This window comes from Elephas maximus, chromosome 9, assembly GCF_024166365.1.
Source record: "Elephas maximus indicus isolate mEleMax1 chromosome 9, mEleMax1 primary haplotype, whole genome shotgun sequence".
NCBI lineage: Eukaryota > Metazoa > Chordata > Mammalia > Proboscidea > Elephantidae > Elephas > Elephas maximus.
Window position 1 is genome coordinate 114,244,656 of NC_064827.1, and position 25,938 is coordinate 114,270,593.

At 44.0% G+C, this 25,938-nt stretch overlaps 2 protein-coding genes across 2 annotated transcripts in view; both read left to right on the forward strand.

Annotated features, from left to right (window-relative positions):
• The window catches only part of LOC126083166 (transforming protein RhoA-like), an 885,451-nt gene that overhangs the window by 232,599 nt on the left and 626,914 nt on the right, over positions 1 to 25,938 (forward strand). The window lies entirely within an intron of this gene.
• LOC126083089 (NUT family member 1-like) lies at positions 4,263 to 11,257 on the forward strand. Its single transcript, XM_049896431.1, has 8 exons — positions 4,263 to 4,278; positions 5,004 to 5,715; positions 7,105 to 7,233; positions 8,420 to 8,556; positions 9,586 to 9,881; positions 10,197 to 10,313; positions 10,675 to 10,738; positions 11,193 to 11,257. Exons 1-8 carry the CDS (start codon positions 4,263 to 4,265, stop codon positions 11,255 to 11,257), a joined length of 1,536 nt encoding a protein of 511 aa, XP_049752388.1.

The following is a 25,938-nucleotide window of genomic DNA, read 5'->3' on the forward strand; positions in this document are numbered from 1 at the left end:
TCGGTGCTCTCCTGTGTGCAGGGTCTGAGGCCTCGCCCTGGCACAGCCCAGCCCAGCCGCGAGACCTACCCTTAGGGACCCTGCCTTCCCTGCTCCTGCCGCGCGCCTCCCTGAAGGGGACCTTCTGCAACTGACGCCTGAGGCCGTTAGAGGGCGGCAGTTCGCGCGCCCCAGAGCCCTGTCCCTGAGGTTGTGCGCATGCGTGAGCTCCTAATGCAGGCCGGGCTTAGCTTTGCACCCTGAGGGCTCCTTACCTAAGGCAAACCCTTTGCTGTGAGTGCATTCTGACTCACAGCGACCCCATAGGACAGAACTCTATCATCCAAGAGCCGTTTTAGCTTCAGGCAGCCCTGCTGATAATTCAAGCCTCCCAGACTGCCTTGCAATAAGAAATGCTTGATTTTCACATCACCTGCCTCTGCACTTCCTACTACATTGTATTTGCGTTTTTGCATGCACTATACTGTACTCTCACTGTCCCTGGCTCTACAAATCTTCTAGGAATGCATGCTAAGAGATCTCTTAAGGGAAAAGTCCTCAATATGTGTACTTCAGTTTACTTTTCTATGGTTTTGTGATTAGGAATACTTCACAGCCAGTGTTACTTCCTATCTACGTACCAGGCACTGTGGGAAAAAAAGAAATTATTCCTTTTTTTATATATAATATAAATTAATTATTCCTCTTAGCCCTTAAAATATCCGCACCAGAATTGATTCATTGTATTGCTTTTAAGGTTTTTTTTTTTTTTTTTTTTAAGTAAAAGCTCAATAATCAGATAGCCTTTCTCTGGAAATTGCAAGATTTTTATGATTTCTCACTCCTTGGATGACTCTCTGCATGACCCTACAGAGTCAACACATGGAGCCTCCAAGTGCACCGGCTGAGAGAGAAATCAGTTAGCTGAATAAGACTCAGTCATCACATTTTATCATTTCCTCCAATGCTCTGAAGTTGGGTGGAAGATCATCTATCATCTGTGTTCCCTGACCCAAGAACAGAGATAATTTTTTCAGTGGTCAGTGCAGGCCTTAGAGTTTTTCTACAGGGATGGTCAGAGAGCCAGTTCCAAAGGACTTTTGGCTTTGCGCTTTCACTGCCAGTAGTAGCAAATTTCCTATGGGCTAATTTAATCACACGTTTCCATGGTTGAACATTTTCAGAAGGTAGAAACAAAAATTGCAGAATGTGGACATTAATGTTCCTCCACAATGCAATGTTTAAATCATTGGCTCTGGGCTCACTCATTCAAATCCAATGGTCCTAAATCCAAATAAGTATGTACAATGGGAAAAAAATTGGTGGACTAACTGGCAAGCGGAAGTATCAAAGAGCAAGTCTGCTTTTCTTGAAGGCCTAGATGCACTGATTTGCCCCACCATCAGCCTGGATTGAAAAGCAGTTAAGGTTGCTCCACGGTAGAAGCTCAAGTCCTAAGAAAAGTCGCCAAGATTTTACTTTTCTCGATCCCCATGACTAGCTTTTAAAAATATCAGGGCAGTTTTATTGAATCTAACTTCATCATCTAAGCTAAGGCATGAGTAGAGCTGTTCATTGTAGGTGCCAGAGAAAATACAAAGATAGATGCACGCAAGAAGCTACGACCTGGTTGCAGAGAATTAAGGTGTTGGCAATTTCCAGAGAGGCAGAAGCTGCTTGGAGGTGCTCTTTTCACAGTGGTTGGGCAAACAATGTCGATGGTGAAGATGGAAATATTCATCGGGTCTTATCAGGTTTATATTTCAAGTAAAATTCAGACAACACGAGGCAATTCATGAGGTCACATTCTGAAATGACTTTGTCACATAATTGTAGCAAAGAGGGGAGAAGAACCCTTGTCTCTTCTGAGCTTCCAATTCTCTGCTTCTCCACTACAATACGACTGCTATTGCCTTTGTCTACATTACCCTCTTGAGTCAAAATATCTTCCCCAGGGACAAGAATCTAAGTTAGTGCCAGCAGAGAAGTTTTCTGAGTGAAGGCTATCAGTGTGGAACACTCCTCCTTCATGCCTCTCTCCTTCCCTTACACCCTGCCATCTGAAGGCCACTACTGCTGTGAGAGCAGGATTAAAGTTGGTCTCACATTACTTTTCTCATTGCAACTACTAGGGGTCAGCACCCTTCATCACCCGTGACTAATTTTGCTTCAAGTGTCTCTTCCTGAAATGACAACAAAATGAGTGCTCTTCAACTCATTTTAATACACTGAAAATTATGTTCATGATTTAAAAAAATTCAAACATATTTTATTGAATGAACAGTCTACCATGGCTCCCACAAAGATATGAGCACATAGCTTGATGAGCCTGGATTCCAAAGTGCAAGGGTGTGTGTAGGGCTTCACGGCTCAGAATGGCCAGGTAGGGGTTAGATGGGAGCAAGTGTGTGTGTGATTTGACTTTGGTGAGTAGAATCCTGTTTTGGCCTCAACATACCCACCCATTTTAGGGCCATGGGGCTCTATCTAACACCTGAAAAACCCAGGGCTGTTAGGAAAAAAAAAAAAAAAAAAAACACTCATTGCCATCGAGTTGCCTCCTAAGCTCATTTAGTTTCAGAGAAATAGATTTTCTTCTCCCTTGTCCTTATATCTGCTCCCATGCCCACTAAGCCCAAGAGCTCCACGGCGTTTGAGGACCATTCAATAACCCAGATGATCAAAATGGCCTGCAAGATTCTGAATAATTGGCATGCTGGTTTGGTTTCGGCGCTGTGTTTCTATGTTTATGAAACCAAGATTCCAACTCTGACCTTCTGACTGCAAATTCAGTTTTGTTCTTACAGGGTGAGTAAGTCATAGTAGCTAAGGTTCTTTTTTTTTTTTTTTTTTTACCTCTGTAGGTTTGCCAGATAAAATACAGGCCACTTCTCAACTTCAAAGTTTTGAGAAACAACGACTAATGTTTTTGTGGAGTCCTGCTGGTGCAGTGTTCTTGGAAGCATGTCCCCATCTTACACAGGGATTCCTTGGAGTCCTGTATTTTACTTGCTAAATCCAGCAAGACTATTTCGCGGTAATTTGAAGCTTACGAAAATGTTAAAGTTCTCACTGTACAATCTAGGGTGTATGTAAGGATACAAATAGGATTATTGATCCAGAAAAGAAAAAAAACTATAAACACACAAGCTTGCATTAATTTGAATGGAAAATATATATATACGGCACGGGGTGTATCTATACAGGAACACAGCTTAATTGTATAATGAAAACAAGGAAACTGAAAGCACTCCGGATAAATGAGCATAGCTTCTGTTAGTTACCCTCAGTCACATACAATATTTTTGGAAAGAGGAAAAAGAAAGAGAAAATATCATTGATTTCCACTCAGATGGAGAATCTGATTGTCAAGAAAAGGTGTGGGGGCGGGGGGAGGCGTTGCCACTGTACAATCTATCGGGAACTGTTTGACTTTTCAGAGGTATCTTTCTCTAATTACTTAATTACAGTCATTGCTAGGGATAAGATACTTGAATATGAATGTACAATATAATAACCTGAGAAACAACAGGAATCTACTTCTGGTCATGGAATTAGAGGCTGTTGGCCTTCCTTTAATACAGTGGGGCTTTCCAGGAAAAAGGATCATGGGTAAGGCTGGCCATGCTGCAGCCCCCAGAGTTTTCAGTAATGAATGGGAGTTCAGGGACACAAGGACTGCTCTCTAAACAATAATGGATACAATACTGTATGCACACACACCAAACACAATGGAACTTCTCAGAAAACGCTAATTTCAAACACTCAGATTCCTTGTCTCTATAAGGACCCCACCTTCCATTAGACAAAGTGTCCTGAATTTTGTTCATGAAGTACTGGTGCCCTTGTAATAATTCAAGAACCTACCACGTAGAGTTGGGGAACAGGGTGGGTGTAGGGGCACAAAACTAGGTATGTTGATAAGAATTGAAGTCTAGAGTAGAGCCTTTGTGTTCTGGATCTAAGAAAGAACGCACAAATGGCCCTAAGAGGTTCACATGATTTGTGTTGTCAACCATAATTTGAAGGAAACAGGTAGCTTTTGCCTACCTGTCAGATCCCTTTCATGGAATGTCTCCTCACCCAACCTGCCCTCCACCCCTCCCCCACTGTAGAATGTCTGGAGTTCTACATTCTACACCTGTTTAGATTCAAACTTTTCCCTCCTTTTCTTGGATCCATGAGCATCTGTTGGAGTCAGATCACGCTCTAAGTCCAGGACGTGGCGATTTCACATGCTTAAGGCTGCCAGAGAGCTGTGGTCAGTGCCCCAGCCTGTGGAGATGTCTTCAGAAGGAGGTAGGCCAGGAGGAGAGGGGGTGTGTTATCCGATTCCTGCCACCTGTCCGACCCTTGGGAATTTAAGTTTGACACTTCCCCTGGGGACAAGCTCTCTGAGCAGGAATAAGGAGTGGACTCTTAACACCACCTGGAATATCCCACCTAGGAAGGCTTGAAGAGGCAGATTAGAAAAATGAGACAGGGTGTTGGAGAAAGAAGGAAAGAGGTTTTGTAGTGGACATCATTAAAAGAAACACTCAGGAGGAGATGGGGAAAACTCTCACTTAAAGACTCACTCCTTCAAGAAAATCTAGAGGACACTTTCTACTTCAGAAAGTCCCTTCCCTGCTAGTGAGCCTGCTGGGGGCATTTCGGACAGACTGGATGTCAACCCTTTTCCATGTGTTGGAAAAAGCTTATGAGAGTGGCAGCCTGTCTGCCTGGGATTCCTGATACAGGTTCTGTGAGTGAGTCATAGCTTGGGCCTCTTACTTCTTGGTAGACAGGGGCCTGGGAGTCTGGTTGAACTCCTCACAAGTTCTCTACCAGTAAACTGGAAGGAAGGAACATCTAATTCAATCTCAGGATTTTTTGCAGTCTTCACCAGTTCCCCCTTCCATACTGCTGCCCATCAGTTGAGATTCATTGTGCTGATTCCCAGTGCCCAGGCAGGGAATTCGGATGACCTAACACTTGGTTGCCTTTCCTCCACCTCCATTTACCTTTTTCCTTTGTTTCAACAGCAACTCCAGTGCTGGGACCAGATATGACCATGAATCCTGGTGCCTCCATGTCTCCTTTCACTGCACTGCCCTTTCCCCCACACACTCCTGGACCTCCACAGCAAACACCCTGGATGCAGCACCCACTGCCCCTCATGACTTCATCATGCCTTCCAGGCACCCCTCTTGGGCTCTCTGCTTTCCCCAGGACACTTCTTGTGCCCAGCACTGGGGATTCTGGCCCCAGTGGGGCCAGGCCTGCAAAGGTCATTGTTCAAGTGAGGACAGAAGGGAGTTCAGCAGAGCTCCCTGGAATTCAGACCTTCGTCATGCGGCAGACCCCACTTAATTGGAGTGCCCCAGGGGCTCCCAGTGGGGTAGTTGAGCATGCCCCACCCCCTTTTGGGGAAGCCTCTGCTGTGATCCCTGACACTTCTGTTGTGGTTACTCAGGCTTGTAGGGGAATTTGGTCCCCAGCTCTTTCTCTTCAAGCTCCACCACCAGCTGCCCAGCTGGCCTCCATTTTCCCCCAAGTGAAGGCTTGCTCAGGCCAACACGCTTCTTCTGGGGAGAAAAGCCTGGCCGTCACACAATCCAGGCCTTCGCTGGATGACTCCTCCTGTAATCCCCAGAGTGTTTACCAGAACTACCGATGTTGGCAATGCTTCAAGTCTCTGGCCCGGAGGCACCATCCCCAAAGCCCTGATACAGAAGCTCTTTCCTGCTTTCTCATGTGAGTGCCCTAATCAGTGGGGACAGCTGAGATTATCCTGAAGCTTTCAAACAAAGAGATCTTGGGGAGACACAATGGAGGTTAGGCTCTTTAGGAACACTTGAGAGAAGGTCATGAGGGTGATGGGATATGTTATGAGAAGGTATATTCCCGATAATATTATACACACCTCCCTGTGTACAACATATTCAGGTATCTTGTCTGAACTGATGCTGACCACCTTGTACGTGAAGTCAATCTTTATATTGGAATCGTTACCTTAACAATTATTTTCAAGAGACTAAACACTGTGGAGAAACCCTGGTAGCATAGTGGTTAAGCTCTGTGGCTGCTAACCAAAACGTCAGCAGTTCGAATCCACCACCCCTCCCCGGAAAATCTATGGGGCAGTTCTACTCTGTCCTGTAGTGTCACTATGAGTTGGGATCAACCCAATGCCAAAGGGTTTGGTTTTGTTTTTTTTAAACGCTGTGGTAAAGTGAGGAGGCATGATGTGAATTTTGGTCTCAGATCACGAACTACGTTCTTCCACTGGTCTTTACCTTCCAACGAAAGAGCTGAGCATATTTTGGCCATTGCCTCAGGAGACGTGAAATGGGCAAGGCCTAGGACAACCACTTTAAGTTTAGTCCCACCCTCATTCCTCTGGAGAATATCAGTTACAACAGGGAGGTAGTAGAGTACGCATAGTGGTGAAAGGCTTGGGCTCTGTCCTCCTTAGATTTGTAATCCTGAGCAAGGCATTGTACATCTTCACCCTAGAGTATCTCATCAAATAAGGAGACAATTTCAGTTGATTAAGAGGAGAGCTAAGAAGACGATATGACCTAATATATGAAGTGTAGTCCATAAAAAGTACCCGCAAGAGCAAAACTGTCCTAGCTACAGTGTGTGTGAGTGGAAACTGGCAATGAAGTGCAGGGTCATGGGCTTCTGTGAATGAAAGGCAGACTGATTAGTCATGTGGGAAGCTTTATCTTTTCAGAGCAGAGCCTCCATCTCTCTCAACCCTGAGCTTCCCAACAAGTCAATCAATATGGAACTCTGATCACATTCCACAGGATGTTTTTCCATATACATGTTGCTCTCATTGGCTGAAAGACTGAAGGCATCTTCTTCCTTTCCCCACTCCCCAGCACTCACCCAAGAATAAAGACACAGTCCACTAAACCCAAATTTCCAGCAGTCTTAGGGATTCCCTGGATTCCGAAACAGCTAATGGTATCCTGGAGGCAAAAGCACTTGAAATCTAAAACACTGGAAGAGGGACTGTCACGGACAAATAGCAAGATAGATGTGATGATGGGCAGGGGATGTGTGTAGGGGTGGGGTCAAGATGGGGATGGAATATGTATTTGTCGAAAGTTACTGACATGCATGGGTATTTAGCCCAGTCCTGCGATCCCTGGCTAGACTGAAGCCCACCATGACCCTGGAGGAGGGACTCTGGCGGTCTGTACAGGAATGGCAGCGCAAAAGCAATTTTGACCGGATGATCTTCTATGAGATGGCAAAAAAGTGAGTCCGTGGCATCCTGGCCCTGTTGGGACTGAGTGATGAGGTGTGAATGAAGAAGAAGGGTTGGTACAAATCACAGGGTCTGTGTGAGGAGGAGGTGTGCACTTGGACAGGGCTCCTGGTTCCCTGATGATCCCGCTCTACCCTCAGACAACTGCTACCACCACATTCACTGCTTGGAGTTTTCTGTTCTACATTCTTTAAGAAATTCACCCCTTCTACATGTTGGATTTGTGGATGGCCTGAAACGGGAGTGTTAAGACAGAATGGGATAAACACTGTGGATACCCATGGAGATACAGTCCAAGCTGTGGACACTCTGCAGTGAGGGGATATGCTGTACCAGACAAGTTCCTGCTTGCCTCAATGTCCGTATAGATAACACGGAATTTGGAGCCACTCTTCCTATGACAACTGGTACAAAAGTATTCTACAACCATCCAAGTATGGCCCAGGCTGGAAAGGTGTGTTCAGGGTAAGGCAGCATCTCAGTCACCCTGCTGGACGTGTTTCTGTCCCTCATTGCCTTTCCTCCCTCGGTTTAAAAAAAAATCATCAAAGGAGCCTGAGGCTTTTGGGAAACCTCACATTCCACCTTTTTCCAAATCTCTCTTGGACCTCTTGACCACCTGTTTATATCTCAAGGCCTCAGAGCTTCAGACTAGGATCCGGACTCTAGGAACTAGTCCTTGGTGTTATCTGCAATCAACTTCATCCCATTCCAGGTTCAGGCTCTCACCTCTACCATGTGCGTTTTAGGCAAGGGCAGGAGAGGCTTGGAGAACGGTGCGCATGAGTGGTTCCTCCTGTGTGTCATGTAGGTCTGATACAATTCAACCAACCAGTGTCAGTGTTGTGGTGTGCCATCAGGTGCTAAGGGTATGGAAAGGTAGTGAGCACTATGGCTGTGTCAGGAGGAGCTTCCAAGAGGGCATGGCTCATTTCCTTCGCAACCTTCCTATGTTATGATAAGTTGTGCTGCAGGTGAAGGGATGATGTTGTGAACATGTAAGAGACCCAAACCTTGTTTGTGCCTCCTGGGAAATGGACTTACTGGGTACCTGGACAGGTCATTGAAGGCACATCTTTCTCCACTGCCCCATAATTGGCTGTTGCCTGGTCCTGGGGCTCCTGGTGCATCTTGCCTTCTCCTCAGCACAGCCTGTGCCTCCCTCACCCTTGTCAGGTTCATGGAGTTTGAGGCAGAGGAGTTAGAGATTCAGATGTTGCAGCAGAGGAATGTGTCTGTCTGCCTGCTTCCTCCGGCTCCACGCAATCTTGATCCTCACGGGCCTTCATCCACTGTGGCTGCCCAGCATCCAGGTATGGCTAAGCAAGGTCAACAGGAGCTACGGGCCTGGGGTCAAAGGAGGTATGTAGGGCTGGGTATGTTGGGAGAAGGCATTGTCTTCACATGTGGTACTTTTCTTTCAAGAGGGCACAATGGCTGTTTCTATCAGCAGAGACTGCCAGATGCCTGGGGTCTCTGCTACACTTCACTACACCCTAGTAGTGAGGTGGTTATATTTTATAACTATTGTCTCACATGGATTATCAAAAGTGGGCTCCAATATCTAATCAGCTTTAAATGTGGGTCTCAATGAGACTTCTTGTAAAAGAAGTAGTTTCGAGTTTCCCCACAAGCTGACTGTCTTACTGTCTGCCTCTTACATCTTCTCCCCTCACAGTGTTTGTGGCTTCAGGTGTGCCTGCCTTACCAGGAACCATGACAGTGTCTGCATAATTCTGCCTTTACAGCATGGGGTTGGGTGGTGACTTAGTTATCTAGTGTTGCTAGAACAGAAATACCACAGTGCATGGACTTGCCAAACAGAAATTTATTCTCTCACAGTCTAGGAGGCTAGAAGTCTGAATTCAGGGTGCCAGCTCTTGGGGAATGCTTTTACTCTGTGTTGGTTCTGGGGGAAGGTCCTTGTCATCAATCTTCCCCAGGTCTAGGAGCTCCTCAGCACAGGGACCTCGAGTCCAGAGGACTGGATTCACTCTGGGCACTTCTTTCCTGCTGGCATGAAGTTCCTCTGCTCTCTGCTTGTTTCTCTCTTTTTCCATTTCAAAAGAGATTGACTCAAGATATAATCGAATCCTGTAGACTGAGGCCTGCCTCATTAACACAACTGCCTATAATCCTCCTTCATTAACATCATAGATGTTAGGATTTACAACACATAGGATAATCACATCAGGTCCCCAAATGGTGGACAACCACACAATACTGGGAGTCATGGACTAGCGAAGTTGACACACATTTTGGGGGCACAATTCAATCTGTAACAGGTGTAAGAGCCAGAATTTGCTGCCGCATAAACATCCTCTTTCCAACCCCACCTATAGTGTTCATTCCAAAGAAGGGAGTTTCCATGGCACAGCCCCCTAAGCAACATCGACACAGAACCCAGCACCCTTGGGAGCCCAAGCGGTCCCATGAAATCCCTCCCGAAGCTATCAAAGAGGATGTTGAGATCATGGAAGATCTCCTTGGAACTGCCCATTCAGCCACTGTGGAGCCAGATGGAAAATATGAAGAAGAAGAAAATGAGCAACAACAGGAAGAGGATGAGCTGTATCCAGATCCGGGACTCCTGAGCTACATTGACAAGCTGTGTGCACAGGAAGGATTTATCACCAAGGTGGGCCGGGACCTGAGGTTTGGTGTCTCTGGGCTCTGTAGTTTTGGCGTTCCAGCCACCAAACATCTGGAGTTTTACCCCAGACATTGTAATTAAGCTCAGTTCCTTCCTCCATGATCAATGTGTGTGTCCCTTTCTTGTGTGCATATGTGTGTGTGTATGAGTGTCTGAGTATGTGTAGGTTGGGGTGGTGACATTTTAATACAATACCGGATGCAAATTCGAGGGGGAGATTATTCCTTGTCTTCTAGAACCTCTAAATCAGTGTTTACTCCTTCTCAAAGATGTTCACAAGCCTCCTCGTCCCGTTAACAGGTGGAAGCAGTTATTTACCCTCAGTTCCTGGAAATGTTACTATCACCAGAATCACAGGTAGATCCCCTGTCCTTAAGGCACGAGCTGGAGGAAGAGGAAGGACTCACTCTCACTCAGGTAAACCAGAGGAGGAAGGGAGAATCATAACATGAAACCCACAGGATTTCATCTAACCTGACAGTGCCTTGGCTGTCACGGCTTCTGGGGAAGGCCAGCTCCAGGTGCGGGAGCAAGTGCAGAATGAGGAGGTAAGAGATAATGGAATGGCAGAGAAGAGGAGTGGAATGGTAAGGCATTGCGTTTGGGAAAACCACAGAAGAGGATGGAGAGGCAGAGCTGCAGTACTACTTATTGAAGGACACTTGAGTGACTGACTTCCCTAAATCTTGTCCCAATACTATGGTCTCCACCACCCACTCAGCCCCGTGTTCTCACAGTCTGTACAGAATCAGTAATTATCCATTTTCTTTCCTTGCAGCTGGTAGAGAAGCGACTGCTGGAATTGAAAGGAAACGTGGGTGTGGAGGCATCCCCAACTTATGGTGTGCCAACCAGGGAGTCACCTTGTACAGAGTCTGGGACCAGTCAAGATGCAGGGAGCACAGATAACCACAACAGCCAACTACAGACGAGCAAGAAAATGAGCACAAAAAAGTTGGATGAAGAAGACCTGCCAAAAGATGGCAGCGGACACAGTCATCTGTCTATGTCAAAAGAACTTGCTCTCTTTAAATGGAGTCCCATGTCACAGGAACTTAAGTCTGAACAATCAACTTCTCCTCAATGGCGTCCTAGTTGCACCTACCCTAGATTGGGAAACAGAGGAACCTTAATGTCCTTACAAGCCTCTCCTATTAGTGAAACACCTGGGAAAGGAGAAGGGCCCAGTGAAGAAGAAAAGGAAGAGGAGGAACTCCCCAGCCTTGACTTCCTCTTGGCATCTCAAGAAAGCCTACTGCCCTGGAGTCTTTGCAAGAGTCCTCTGCCTGCCTCCAGCATTCTGCACCATGGAGTTCGGGGTACCTGGAGAGCATCCCAGCTCCGATCTCCGGAGACAGTGAGTCTTAGCCAACCTGGACATACAGCTGCCAAGTGTAAGATCCCAGCTCAAGTCAGAACTCCATCACTTGCTGCAAAGCGGCCCTACTCAGGGGCTGACCTTGGAGTCTCTGGGAGGCAACCCTTGACTGTGGGAGAGGTCCAACCCTCACTGCCTCTAAAAAGAAAGTGTGATCCTTCCACACATGGAAAAAGGAAGAAGCATCTTCTTAGCCAGTAGTGAGCTCTCCTCTTCTATATGTCAGACCCTCAAGTTGGGATCCCCTAAATAGATTAGAGTTGTCAACTCCTCCCCCATACTTATTAGGCTAATGCTCCTCCCCTAACGTAGTGGTACTTCTTGGCTGTTATACAGATAGGATGAGGGCAGAGAGGGAGGCCAAAGCCTGGGCAGGGTGCACATGTATTTCCATGGTGGGAGATGAAGCACAGTAGCTTTACTTTTACTTTGAAGAATAGTCCTCTGTAAATTGAGATTAAAGATAGTTTTGTTGGCAGAAATTCTCATTGACTCTTTCTTCCGTTCCTCCTCTACTGCTGGATAGACTGTGGTGCTGTGAAAAGAAAAAGATACAGGTGTCCCCCGTTTTCCACATCCATATGTGACTGACTTAGCTCTTTCCTCCAGCTTTACCTGATGTCCTCAGAATGCTCCTGGGGACAGTCTGGCTCCGGCCTCTCACAGCTCATTGATAAATAGCCAGTGATCACTGTCATCACCCATTTTTCACAAGCTGTGGCTTGGTTTGGGAGCTTTCTGTGGGTATCTTAACAATATCTCTGTCTCTTAACCATCTATTAATGGAATTTGCATTTCAACCTTTCAGCCTTTTTGGCCATTAACTAATGTTTCTATAATTGAGCCTGGAGGCTGCACTTTTCTTTAAGGTGCTTTTTTTCTGTTTGCTAGGAAGATGTCGGACAATACATCTAAAATGATCCTCAGCACACCCAGGGATCTTCCTGTGTGGTTTATTTGACTTGACAGGATCAAGACTTGGCTTCTTGGGGACATGGCTTTCTGTTTCTCTGCATGTACTCTAAGAAGTGGTATCATGAATTCTCAAGAGGACTTCTAAATAAGCAATGGTAGTATGCTATTTCTGGTGAGGACAATAACGAGACAGAATGTGTTGGAAATATACTTGTGAAGATTTCTTTTGATACTGTGTATATGAGCTATGAAAATAGAGAAGTTAGGAGGTCCCTTTGCCTTATTTCTGGAAAGGAAGGAATTTCATTCAACCGAATTGGGAAGGTCCATCCTGCTGTGGTCAAGGAGACTGACCTCAGGTAACCTGGTAATCTTCCAAGGAGCATCCTATAGGTACTCTTCCCTTTCTTTTCCAAACGATGACTGAAATTCTGGGTTAAATTGATGTAGATTTAGTCTTACACTTACATTGGAAATAGTTCCTTACAAACAAGAGGAAACCTACCTTACAGAACAACAATACAGCCCAGGAAAAGCGGAGACGTGATGATGTTTATGGCAGACCTGGATGCCTGGAGTATGCAAGGCTAGATGTGAGCAGGGTTGGTACGAACAGCTGAGAAGCACTGAGGTATTAGTAGTCTGATTCTTCGGGCAGTTGCATAGACCCCATGTTCAGAGCAGCGGGTGTTCCAGTGGTTTGGCATTTGGTGCCTGTGAGCTGCTGCATTTGTTGGGAAGTTCCTAATTGGGATCTGAATGGAGACCTCCGCAAGTAAGATTCTGTTGGGGAAAAAATCAAGACGAAGAGATGAGAAAGAGGGGAGAGGACGCCTCTGGTCTTTCCTCAGAATTATCAAGTCCTATCCCTCCAATCTGCACTAATGTCCTCAAATGCAAGTGTCCATGGCCTCACTTCTCCAGCCCATTCCCCTCAGTAGCTCTGATTCTCAACTTGGAAGCTCCCTGGAACTCAACAAAGTTTCCTCTCAGCCCATTGCTTTTTTCTCCAAGTTCCAAATTCTAATTTTATCGCCAAGTACCTGTGAATTTTCAGGAATGCCATGTCCCAGAAGTTTCCCGGCCAACACCATGAAGGGACCTCATAGAGTGTCCTCCTCAGCATAACCTGCAATCCTGGTGTATCCCAGGTATTTAGGGGAGTGTACATATCAAACATCAAAAGACAATGTGGTGAGTGAAGGACAGAGCCCTGGCTCCTCCATTCCCTGGTGTTTGACTTTAGAGAACTCCTGTAAGTCCTCTACATTTCAGGATCTTCACTGGGAAAATAGCATAATGTTGTACAACTCTTAGGATGTTTGGGATATTAAAGAAGCGATGCAGCCGGTCCTTGGCACCCAGTGCTGCTGGCTGTAGGGACTGGGAGGCACTGTATATTCTCTGACCCCTGTCTTGGGTGGCTAGATGGAGTTGGGTGATACCACCAGCCCTCAGGCCCCTGATGTGTGTGGATGAGGTCCCTGTTTAATGGGCAGGGCGACATCAAATGTCACGATTCTGCAACTACCCCTTGGCTGTTACAGTTGAAAACAGGCTTCAAGTGTATGGCCTCATGGTGTTGAATTGGCCCACACAGGTACAGGCAGGGGTGAAGGGAGCTACATGTCCTCAGACCCTTTATACCAGTGCCCAGGCAAAGCGGTAGCTCCTGGCCTGACTTCCCAGCTGAGGGGGCATGGTGAATTTTTATAGCCAAGAGACTAGTTTGGGTGCAGACAGCCCTGAGATCTGGGTGAGAGGTCTGGCAGTTGTTGAATACTGCCTGACTGGTGTCAGAGTGGACAGCGGGGAGCGGGAGGTGGGTGCGGGGAGGGAAAACAGGCACTTCCCCCTGTTAGCATCTTGGAGGGGGAGGGCTTATTTTGACTCCCACACAGTAGGCAGGAGGTTAGAAGCTTGCACTTAACTTTCTCAGGTCCAGTAGCATTTCCATCCCGATCCGGAGGCTTCTGCAGATTCTCCGCTGCCCAGCCTCTCCTGACATGGTGAAACCTGTCCTGAATGCTACTGCTCTCCTCAGCCTGCCATGCACCAGCTTACCCAGCCAGCAGGGTGCTGGCAACCTCACAACTGGCACTTCTTTGCTGCTTCTGAACTGTCTCTCCTGCATCCTGCCGCTCAGTCCAACTCCTCAGCTTTGTCTTTGATGATCTGGGCTCCTACATTGTCATATAAAATCCATTCACTTCTTTTTCATGTCTTGGATGTAAGAGGAACAACAGGAAGCATCTGATTATTTTCCCATCTTGGCCCTGCCTCCTCCTTTTTTCTCTTTATAAAATTAAGTTGTATTCCAATATATACATATATTTGTTCCATTAGAATAATAAATTGAAATAAAGTCAATGTCCCCAGCCTGGGTTCAACGACCCCATTTGTTTTTCTTTAGTCTAGAGTCTACAATGTTAACTTTAACATTCCCTTCAACTTCAAAGTCCCCCCAAGAATAGGTTTGCCAGTTTTAGCAAAGAAAATAAAGGCCTCCAAGGATTCCTCACATAATAATGGGGATATATTTACAACAATATTACTCCTTGTTTAACATACATTTGAAGTCAACAAGTGGCTTGTATTTTATCTAGAAAAACTACCAAGAGGCAGAAAACAATAAGCTCTTATGACTTACCCTCGGAAGAACAGACCTGAATTTGCAGTCAAAAGGCCTGAGCTTAAATCTTGGTTCCAAACACAGGACACAGCACCAAAACCAAACCAGCATACCAATTTCACAAAATCTCTGCAGGACATTTTGATTATCTGGCATATTGAATAGTCACTAAACACTCTTGAGCACCTAGGCTTAGTGGGCAGAGAGCAGATGTAAGCGTGAGGAAGGCTGAAAATCTTTTTCTCTGAAGAAAAAGTGCTTACAATGCTACAGCCCCAGGATCTTCAGTTGTTAAGGTCCCATGGCCCTGAAATGGGTGGGTATCGTGAGACCAGTGCAAGATTCTACTCACGCAAGTCAAATCCCCATGCACACACACACTAGCTCCCATCTTTCTCCTAGCTGGCCTTTCTGGGTCATGAAGCACTACTTCTCAGCTTCAGCTTTACATGTCTCCATCACACACTCTTGCTTTTTGGAATCCAGGCTCATCAATGAATGTCCTAAATCGTTGTAGGAACCATGGTGTTATCATCTTTAAAGAAAGAACGTTTGTCTTTTTACTCACCGTGAACACAATTTTCAGTGTATTATAGTGAAAATGATTTGAAAAAGTATTCATTTAGTTGTTTCCAGAGGCTTGGTAGAAAAACTGGTCTTGTGAGATGAGGGCGCTGACCCCAAGCAGTTGCAAAAAGAAAAGTCACGTGAGAACAACTTTAATCCTGCTCTCACAGCAGCAGTGGTTTTTGGATGGGAGGGTATGGCGGAAGGAGAGAGGCAGAGGAGGAGTGTTCCACACCGACAGCCTTCACACAAAAAAATATCCCTACTGGCACTAACAACCCTGGTGGTGTAGTGGATAAGAGCTATGGCTGCTAATCAAAAGCTTGGCAGTTTGAATGCACCAGGCACTCCTTAGAAACCTTATGAGGCAGTTCTGCTTTGCCCTATAGGGTCACTATGAGTAGGAATCCACTCAAAGGCAAGGGGTTTGGGACTAACATAGTATCTTGTCCCTGTAGGAAGACATTTTGACTCAAGAAGGAAATGCTGCAGGAAAATGCAACAGCAGTCATGTTGTAGTGGAAAAGCAGAGACTTCCTCCAGAGAAGACAAGGTCTCTTCTCCGCTCTTCGCTACAATTATGTGAGAAAGTCATTTCATAATGTGGTCCTCTTGAATTGCCTCATGATTTCTGAGCTTTAGCTGAACTATAAACCTGATAAGACCCAAAGAATATTTCTATTTACAGCATCGACAGTGTTTTCCCAGTCACTGTGAAAAGAGCACCTCCATGCAGCTTCTGCCTCTCTGCAAACTGCCCACCCCTTAATTCTCTGCAGCCAGGAAACAGCTTCTTGATGTGCCTTTCTTGGTATTCTCTCCGGCAGCTACAGTGTACAACTCTACTCACATCTCAGCTTAGATGATGAAGTTAGAGAGATTCAAGAAAATCACCTGAACTTTTTTTAAAGCTACTTACTGTGACTGATAAAAGCAAAATCTTGTCAACTTTCCTTAGCATTTCAGCTTGTATCATAGGGCAACCTTACATGATTTTCAATCCAGTCCTTCCTATTATGGCAATGGTGAAGCAAATCATAGTATCTAGGCACTCAGGAAAAGCAGGCTTGCTGCTTGATTCTTCTGCTTGTCAGTGAGTCCATCGATTTTTTCCCCTGATGCACACAATGGATTTAGGGCCATTGGATTTGACTGAGTGAGCTCAGGGCCCATGATTTAAACATTGCATTGTGCAGGAACAATCGGGTCCAAATTCTACAATCTTTTTTTCTACTACATGAAAATCTTTGACCCTGGAAGCAAATGTGATTAAATTAGCGCATATGAAGTTTACCAAGACTGGCCATGAAAGCGTGAGGCCAAAAGTCCCTTGGACCCAGTTCTCTGACCATCGCTGTGGGAAAGTGTAAGGAAGGCCTTGTCCACTGATAAAAATCATCTCTGTTCTTGGGTGACAGAACGCAGAAGACAGGTGATCTTCCACCCAATCTCAGAGCATTAGAGGAAATGACAAGGTGTGATGATTGAGCCTTATTCAGCTACCTTGCTTTCTCTCTCAGCCTGTGCACTTGTGGGCTCCACGTGTTGGCTCTGTAGGGTCTTAAAGAGTCATCATCCAAGGAAGTGAGAAATAATGCCAATCTCGCAATTTCCAGAAAAAGAGTATCAGATTATTGAAATTATAAAAAAGAAAAAGAAATACAGTGACACAATTCTAGAACGGATTATTTAAGGGCTAACTGAAATTATGAATTTAGTTTAACCCACCCAGTGCGATTCCGACTCATAGCGACCATATAGGACAGAGTAGAACTGCCCCGTAGAGTTTCCAAAGAGCGCCTGTTTACACACTAAAAAAGAAATAATTTATTCCCACAGTAACTGCTGTGTAGACAGGAAGGAAGTAACACTGGCTGAGATGGTTTCCTAATCACAACACAGGAGAAAAAGTAAACCGAAGGACACATATTGAGGACTTTTCCTTAAGAGATCTCTTATCCTGCATTCCTAGATGTGGAGACCCAGAGGACAGTGACAGAATGATACAGCGCATGTAAAAATGCAAATACAATGTAGTGGGAAGTGCAGAGGCAGGTGAGGTGAAAATCAAGTATTTCTCATTGCAAGGCAGTCCAGGAGGTTTGAATGACCAGCAGGGCTGCCTGAGGCAAAACCAACATTTGGGTGATGAATTCTTTGCTTTCTAAGGGCAGCACTGTTGTGTGCCTTGTCCAGTAGGAAAGCTGGGAGGTGGAGTCCTGAATTAGAGGCTTTGAAGAGCAAGCTTTAGAGTGTTCACATTTGAAATAAGTTTATTTCTCATTTTATTAACTGCCTCTTAAGCAGCAATGTCAGGATTTTGGACTGAGTGCGCATTTTTTAAAGGAAGTGAATTTGCTTGGGTCTTATAGAACAGAAAGTATAATGAATCCTGGAGTTTTATTCGATTCCACAATGTTTTTTATTTCCTTTTTATTGTGGTAAGTATATATGTAACAAAAGACTTGTCATTTCAACATTCTTCACATGCACAATTCAAGTTTCTTCTCTTAGCCTTTGGTTTCCTACATTCCCTTTTGGTCCTGATGAGTAGAGACCAATAGTTGCATTTTAGTAGGCTGCTCACAAGCTTTTAAAACCACAAACACTACTCAGCAAACTAGGACATAAAACATAACTTATGAACCATATCAGCCCAACTGACCAAGATGTTCCACAAGACTCTAGTTCTAATATTTCAAATCCAGAAAACTAATCCATCAGGGTATTTGGGTATGTCTCAGAAATATTCACAACTCTTCCCTCTATGTGCTTTATTATATGTATTAACATGTGTGCATACAGTCACATAGATGTATACACGTATTCCTACACATACACCTGTATACACACACATACACACTCATGGAAACATGTCTATACACATATATGCCTACATATATATATTTTTTCCTTGTGTATATTTTACTGATGTGGTTTACCTTCATCAGGCTTTGTACAATTCACTCTCATTGAGTGTTACCTCTCCATCCTGAAAAATAACAAGTATCTACTAACTAGAGAGGATTACCCCCTACCCCATCTCTGGTAAACACTACTGAACATTATTTTCTGCATATTTTTATTTTTCATGTCATTTCATAACTGTGATAACATACAATATCTGTTTTTTTGTGACTGATGCATTTTACTTGTTAATGTCCTACAGGTTCTTCCATGTTCCAAGGTGTTTGGGGAACTCATTTTTCTTTATTGCTTAGTAGTATTCCACTGTATGTATACAGCATATTTTAGTTATCCATTCATCCGTTGTTGGGCGGTTAGGTTGTTTCTATCTTTTTGCTATTGTGAATAGTGCTGTGGTGAACATAGGTTTGCATATGTCAGTTCATATCACTTCTTTTAGACCCCAAGGGCATACACCTGGAGTGGAATTCCTGGGTCATACGGCAGGTATATCTCCAGGTTTTTGAGAAATTGCCAGAGTGTTTCCAAAATAGCTATATCATTTTGCATTTTCACAAGCAACGGATGAAATTTCCAATTTCCCCACATCCCCTCTAACACTTGTCATTTTTCCCTTTTTTTATTTTTATCTTACCCATTGTAGTGGCTGTGAAATGGTATCTCATCGTGGTTTCTATTTGCATTTCTCTGATGCCTAATGACAGTGAGCATCTTTTCATGTGTCTGTTGGCCATTTGAATATTCTCTTTGGTGAAATGTCTCAAGTGTAGTAAGGATGGATTGAGATGTATGCCAGGCTTGGCCGCAGCTCTGACAGTCCATTCCCTGTCCATAAATGCACCTCTCTTTCCCTTGTGCACAATTTGTATTTCTCCCATGCTATGTGGGCATGGGAAGGAGCAGATATCACTCTCCTGGTTCCGAGAAAGAATATAGGGTGAGATTCAATGGAACGTGGTTGCATAGTGAGTCACAGCTGCTGACAACGAGTAACCAGGCCTTCAGTGTCGTCCAAAGGAACATAGAATAGAGCCTAGACTGATGGTCCAGGTCTTTTTCTGTGTTTGGTGTGGTCTTGCACACCAGTTTTCCCTGAATTTCTCCTCACTTCTTAACACTTCATCATCACTTGAAGAATTCCCTCCCTTCCCCACAACTGAAAGTGAGTGTCAGCCAAGCTGAACAATGTGCCCAGAAGAAGAAAGAGGAAAAAGGCCATAGAAAGGCTGGATTTGGGGTCAGCCAGAGCAGAGTTTCAATCTCAGCTCTGTCACTTGCTGGCTGTGTGACCTCCAGTGTCTGAGCAGCAGCTTTCTGACCAGTAAGACATGCATAATCACATCATATTCGGATCACACTTGCAAGGACAGAGAGAGTGTATGGAATATGCTTTCCCAGAATAGGGCCTAAATGAAGCTTTCTGCCATTTCTTCGATGAGAGTGTCCAAGTGGGGAAGGCTGGAGTGGTCTAGAGAAGATTCCATAAGGATATTGGAGTAGACTCAAGTCTGGATGAGTAGAGAGGTCAAGGAAGTCCCTGGGCTTATCCATTTCTATTCCTGAGATTGTGCCCAGCTTCACTTTCACTTTACCCTGTCACAGCCCCCTCACCATGCACCACATGTCACTGTTCCCGTGTTCTTACTCCCTGTCGACTGTGCTTTTCTAAAGGCAGGAAGCTTGTCCTTGTCTTCACTTGAACTAGGACATTAACATAAAACAATAGTAATGGTCGTATCTGCTATTATTTGCTGAATATGTTTCATGTGAGATATTGCTCAGTGCTTGTGACAGATACACATAAAAGTCAAAGCCATCTCATGATTTATAGGCCATTCCCACTGTACATACTAGACACAATTCATCCAAGATCACAGAATCAGTGAGAGGCAGCCAGGTTGGTTCCAAAAGAAAAACCAAACCAGTGCTGTTGGGTCAGTTCTAACTCATGGCGACCTAACTCGTTTCACAACAGAACTGTGTTCCATAGAGTATTCTCTGGTTGAATTTCCAAAGGAGATCACCTGACATTTGTTCCTAGGAGTCTCTTCGTGGACGTGAATGACCAACCTTTCCATCACCAGCCAGCTCCTTAATCCTTTCTGCCAGGAGCTTCAAACGGCCTTAAATCTTCCAAACTTTTACTGTTACAAATCAGGCACCATTACAGTTAGGAAAAAAAAAAAATACCTTTCTGTTAAACTCAGCTCTCAGAGTTATATAATTTCCATGCAATCAAACTCCCCGATTTAATTTATAGTTTTGTGAGCTTCAGCAATTTGAAATACCGTGGTGTAACCATCGTCTCAATCAACATCGAGACCATAGATTTAGATTCTTCATCACCCCACAATTGTCTTACGGATGCTTATCATGAATACCTTGAGACTCTGGTATTTTGGCAGTCACCATTTGGAGGCCACAGGGTAGAGCTGGTGTGAAGCCCTGAGAACTTCTTTCATCTGGGAACAGGAAGAAGACTGGCATCTGCCTTTATGGTGAGACCTCTTTGCCTATGGTTTCATTAAACGGGTGTGTGGAGAGTTCTCACTATAAAAAGAAATGCATATACTACTGGTGATAAAACATATCTACATACTGTGATGTTGGGAAAAGAAGCTTCATCCAGAGAACAGACCTGCCCTGCCCGTCTCCCAAAACTATGATGATCAGGACTCTGCCTCCTTGAACCTCCTTATGCCCTTGATGGCAGCCAGGGCACAGCCCAGCAAGCTTCACTTTTCTTCTTCAGGGTAAACTCTCTCTTCATCTCATGACATATACCTCAAAAAAAAAAAATTGGCCCCATATCTCCCAGCTCTGTATATCATCAGCCCTTCTGGAAATTTCCTTCATGCAATCTTGGTGTGGGATTTTCATTCCTGGGCAAGATGCTGAGGCTCTCCTATTCCTCTCTCCTAAACCTCAGGATCCATGTCTTACCACTTACAAATTATATAACGGAGAAAAAGTCAAATATAGAAGAACACAAACAATTTATATACTGCAAACACAAAGGCTCTAAATATACAAAACCATCTTGGAAAAGAAGAACAAAGTACAGCATGCAAACTTGAAGATATAAAATAGCACTACACACATGTAATAAAGGAAACAGTCTGGTTCTGGCATAAGAACTGACGTAGAGGCCAACGGTATAGTATTGAGACATGAATTCGTACATCTTTGCTCAATTTGTTTCAACATTGAAGCTAAGCTTATTCTGTGTGCAAAGAATACCTCTTCAACAAATGATGCTGAGACAACATGATCTCCACATGGAAAAGGATTAGGCTGGATATGTTACACCATATAAAAAAATTAACTCTAAGTGCATCGATGACCTAAATATGAGAGATAAAATCATAAAACTCTTAAAAGTAAACATCAGGGTTATGTTTTCAGAATTTTTTCCCCCACATCCTCATACATATGACAGAAGAAACAAAAGAAACAGATAAATTTGTCTTGGTGAAAATTTAAATCTTTTCTGCATCAACTAGCACTATCAAGAAAATGAAGACAACTACTGATTGTGACAATATACTTGGAATCTGTACTTGCTTAAGGGTTTCATATACAAAGATATAAAGAGTGCCTAAAACTAAACACATACACAAAAAAAATGCCCAACTCAAAAAAAGGGCAGAAGACATAAATCAACATTATTCCACAAAAAATATACAAATGGGCAGTATGCAAGGGAGAAGGTGCTTAATATCATCAGTCATTAGGGAAATGCAAATCAAAATCACAAAGAGGTATCACTCCACACCACACCAATGGCTATTGACAGGGAAAAAAAAAAAAAAAAAACAGGCAAACAAACATAGAAACCGGGCACCATGTCCATTGAAAACTGTAGAATACAGTTTGATGGCGCCTCAAATGCTTTCACAAAGAATTACCATAGACACTCGTAGCCACATAAACTAAAGAATTGAAAGCAAGAAAGCAGATACTTGGACACTGACGTTTACTGCACAATTATTCATTGAATCAAAAAGGTGGAAACAACCCAGTGTCCATGAAAAGATGACGGGATACACAAAATGTGCCGTACAGATACATGCAATATTATGCAGCCATAAAGAGCAAAGAAATTCTCTTACTTGCAATAAATGGATGAACCTTGACACCACTGGCCTCAGTGAAATAACTGAAATCTCAAGAACAATTATTGCATGATTCCACTTACATGAAAATCTACAATATGCAGACATAGAGCAGATTGATGGCTAGGAGGGCTGTAGGTGAAAAACATGAGGAGTGATTGCTAAACCCAAGGCAACAACAACGAAAAGAATATTCAAAACCAAATGATAAGATTCTACAAAATCCTCCCATGTATTATCGATCAAATATTGTATTTAAAATATCTGCCAACAAAATACAACATAATTACTACAAAGTATGGACATCATGTTCAACCGGACATCACGAAGGCGCAGAAGTCCTTGGGTAGGTCCAAGAGAGGTAGGAGGCATGTGTGGAGGCAACTGGGGTCCATCGTGGTCACTGGACACCATCTGATGTGTCTGAAGTTGCACTTGTCATGGGGGAAAATAAAGAAGGTCAGGTCACCCTATCAGAAAAACAGGACGCTGAGAAGAGACTCCCAGTGCTAGCAGCATGGTGAGGCTTCAGAAAAGAAAGGACTCAGGAAAGAAACAGTCATGTCTATTCACAGGAAGCCTTCTTTGTGCTCTCTAGATCCATCCTCCTAGTCCTTCCTCTAGGACAGGGTTTTCCCACGCCCTCCCCTGTCACTAATCTGACTCCAACCCCTGCCTTGCTAATCCCACTCCCACTGAACTGCATCAAGCCTGCCTGGGAAGAACCAAGTGATAAGACACACCAGAGAAAACACAATCCATTCTCTCTTTAGGGTCCTGAAGCCTCCCGTGACAGGAGAGTCGAGGGCTGTGGCTGGGAAGCCCTATTATAAGAGGGGATCTGTCATCTTCTTCCAGATTGTTCAAGGAACACAGACCCAGTATCTAATCTCCTTTACCTGTCAGCCCCTCTGAGCCAACAGAGCTAGGCCAGGCCCCACATATTTGCTCGGGTGTCACCGAGACTTTTACCTGCATCCTTACACATCTCAACAAAGGGACACACAGAAGGTTCAGCGTACCCACACCCAAATTATATAACGGAGAAAAAGTCAAATATAGAAGAACACAAACAATTTATATACTGCAAACACAAAGGCTCTAAATATACAAAACCATCTTGGAAAAGAAGAACAAAGTACAGCATGCAAACTTGAAGATATAAAATAGCACTACACACATGTAATAAAGGAAACAGTCTGGTTCTGGCATAAGAACTGACGTAGAGGCCAACGGTATAGTATTGAGACATGAATTCGTACATCTTTGCTCAATTTGTTTCAACATTGAAGCTAAGCTTATTCTGTGTGCAAAGAATACCTCTTCAACAAATGATGCTGAGACAACATGATCTCCACATGGAAAAGGATTAGGCTGGATATGTTGGAGGGATTCCAGCTGTGCAAGCCTGTATCTGGCAGTTTTTCAGCTAACTGAGGTCCCATCAACTCAGGGTTCTTGGGACTCTCTCTTCCCAGGCCCAGGTGCTAAGACATGTTTTCCCTGTTTCCTGGTTACTGGTGCTTTTTGAGTCTAGAAAGGTTACCCAGCTCTGAGGGGCAGCCTTTTGGTGGGACTGCCATGCCAGGCTTGGGACAGGTGCACCTTTTTTAATCAAAATGACATCTTCCATTTTTATAACTTTAAGGGAGCCTTTTGTAGCAGATTTGCCCATAGCAAACCATCCTTTGAAGTCCTGACTGCAGCTTCAATTGTCTTTGATTGTTGATTAAAGGGGCATGAAATCCTTGACAACTTCACATATGTCTACTTTTACTTTGCTTGTCCAGTGTGAGGATTTCATTTTCTTTATGTTCAGGTGTAATCCATGCTGAAGACTGTGGTCTTTGGTCTTCATCAGGTATTTCTTCAAGTTTCCTTCATTTGCAGCATGGAAGGTTGTCATGTGCATAGCCCAGGTTGTCAGTGACATTCCTCCAATGCTGATGCCCATTCTTCTTCACATATCTTGACTTCTCAGATTATTTGTTAAGCACAGAGATTGAACAGTGAGATGAAAGGATACAATACCGTCTTTTCCGTGGAGACTTAGAAGGGCATAAGTCCTCCAAATGACCCACTCACACTATCCGATATGTACCCAAGTGATGCCTAAATTAGCACATTCTAATGACACACACACACACACAATAAACAATGTTATCAATTCACTCTCCATTGCGAGCGTTGCAAGCCTTGATTTGTAAACACTGACAATTTACCTGATATAAATAATCCTGCCATTGCTAATTTCAAGGTACCACCTGATGTCACTGACCCAGGTTTGGGCAGAGATATGCACCATCTACTATCCCAAATTAACTGGAGCTGATTCCAGCATAACTGATCCACTTTCCTGTGAGTATGTACACACACTGCGTCTGCACCATGAGAAGAACCCTTAACTCCCAACCCTAATATATAAACCAAACATCACTATATTTTTTCAGAACACACAATTCCTCCCAACTCCTGAACACACACATAAACTACTACCCACACTCTAAATACACAAACATAACACCTCGTACTGCATGTAGTTTTATGAGAAAACCCTAGACCATGAATACACACAGTAATTCCTACAACTATATATACTCTCAACATGTGCCTGAAGATGTACATGGACAACCAATAGTACCCATATATACTCACTGAACACTGTACACGCAATCAAGCTCTCTAACACCACCAAGTTCAAAATTTAACCTCAAAGGCCACCCTAATACACGTCCACAAGAAATCATACATCTCTAGAACACATACAATATACAATTCCCAAATGTTTGCACAATTTATACAAGGCCTCTCAGTTTCCAAATATACATACTGAACCCCCCAATCCTCCAGAATAAACACTCCAGAAAGCCAATGAAGCCAAACACACACACAACCACATACAACCTGTATTACTAATATATATATAAGTAGAGCCAATGAACACCGAAAATGCACATATAAGCTAAGCCACCAAATTCTCCAAGAATTAGACAAGAATAGGCACAAAGAGAATCCCTGACTGCTTTCATACAGACACAAACACCCTACATGCTAACCCAAAACACAACCATGAGTACCAAAAAACAAAACCAGACTCGCTGCCGTCGATTCGATTCCAAATCATAGCAACCCCCACATATTCAGGGATGCAAATAAAACTCCAAAACATCAACACTTCCAGCACTCTAGCTAATAGACACACACACAGGACCACCCTACTTGCCCACACATACCAGACACACACACACACACAGATTCCCAATCACTTCAAGTATACAGCACCCAGAACACCATAGATTGTCACATATCTCTAGAAATCGGTCTTGATTCCCCTACCTCCAAACATGCCCAGACAAAATTACAAACACCCTATCATTCTCCAAAGAAACACATGCAGAATACTCCAAGGAAAATTCACCCACTGACTCATGATTACACATACCAGTATATCCTCTCAGTCAATGAAATATCTCTTGCACATCCTATATAAATACAAGGAAACCCCAT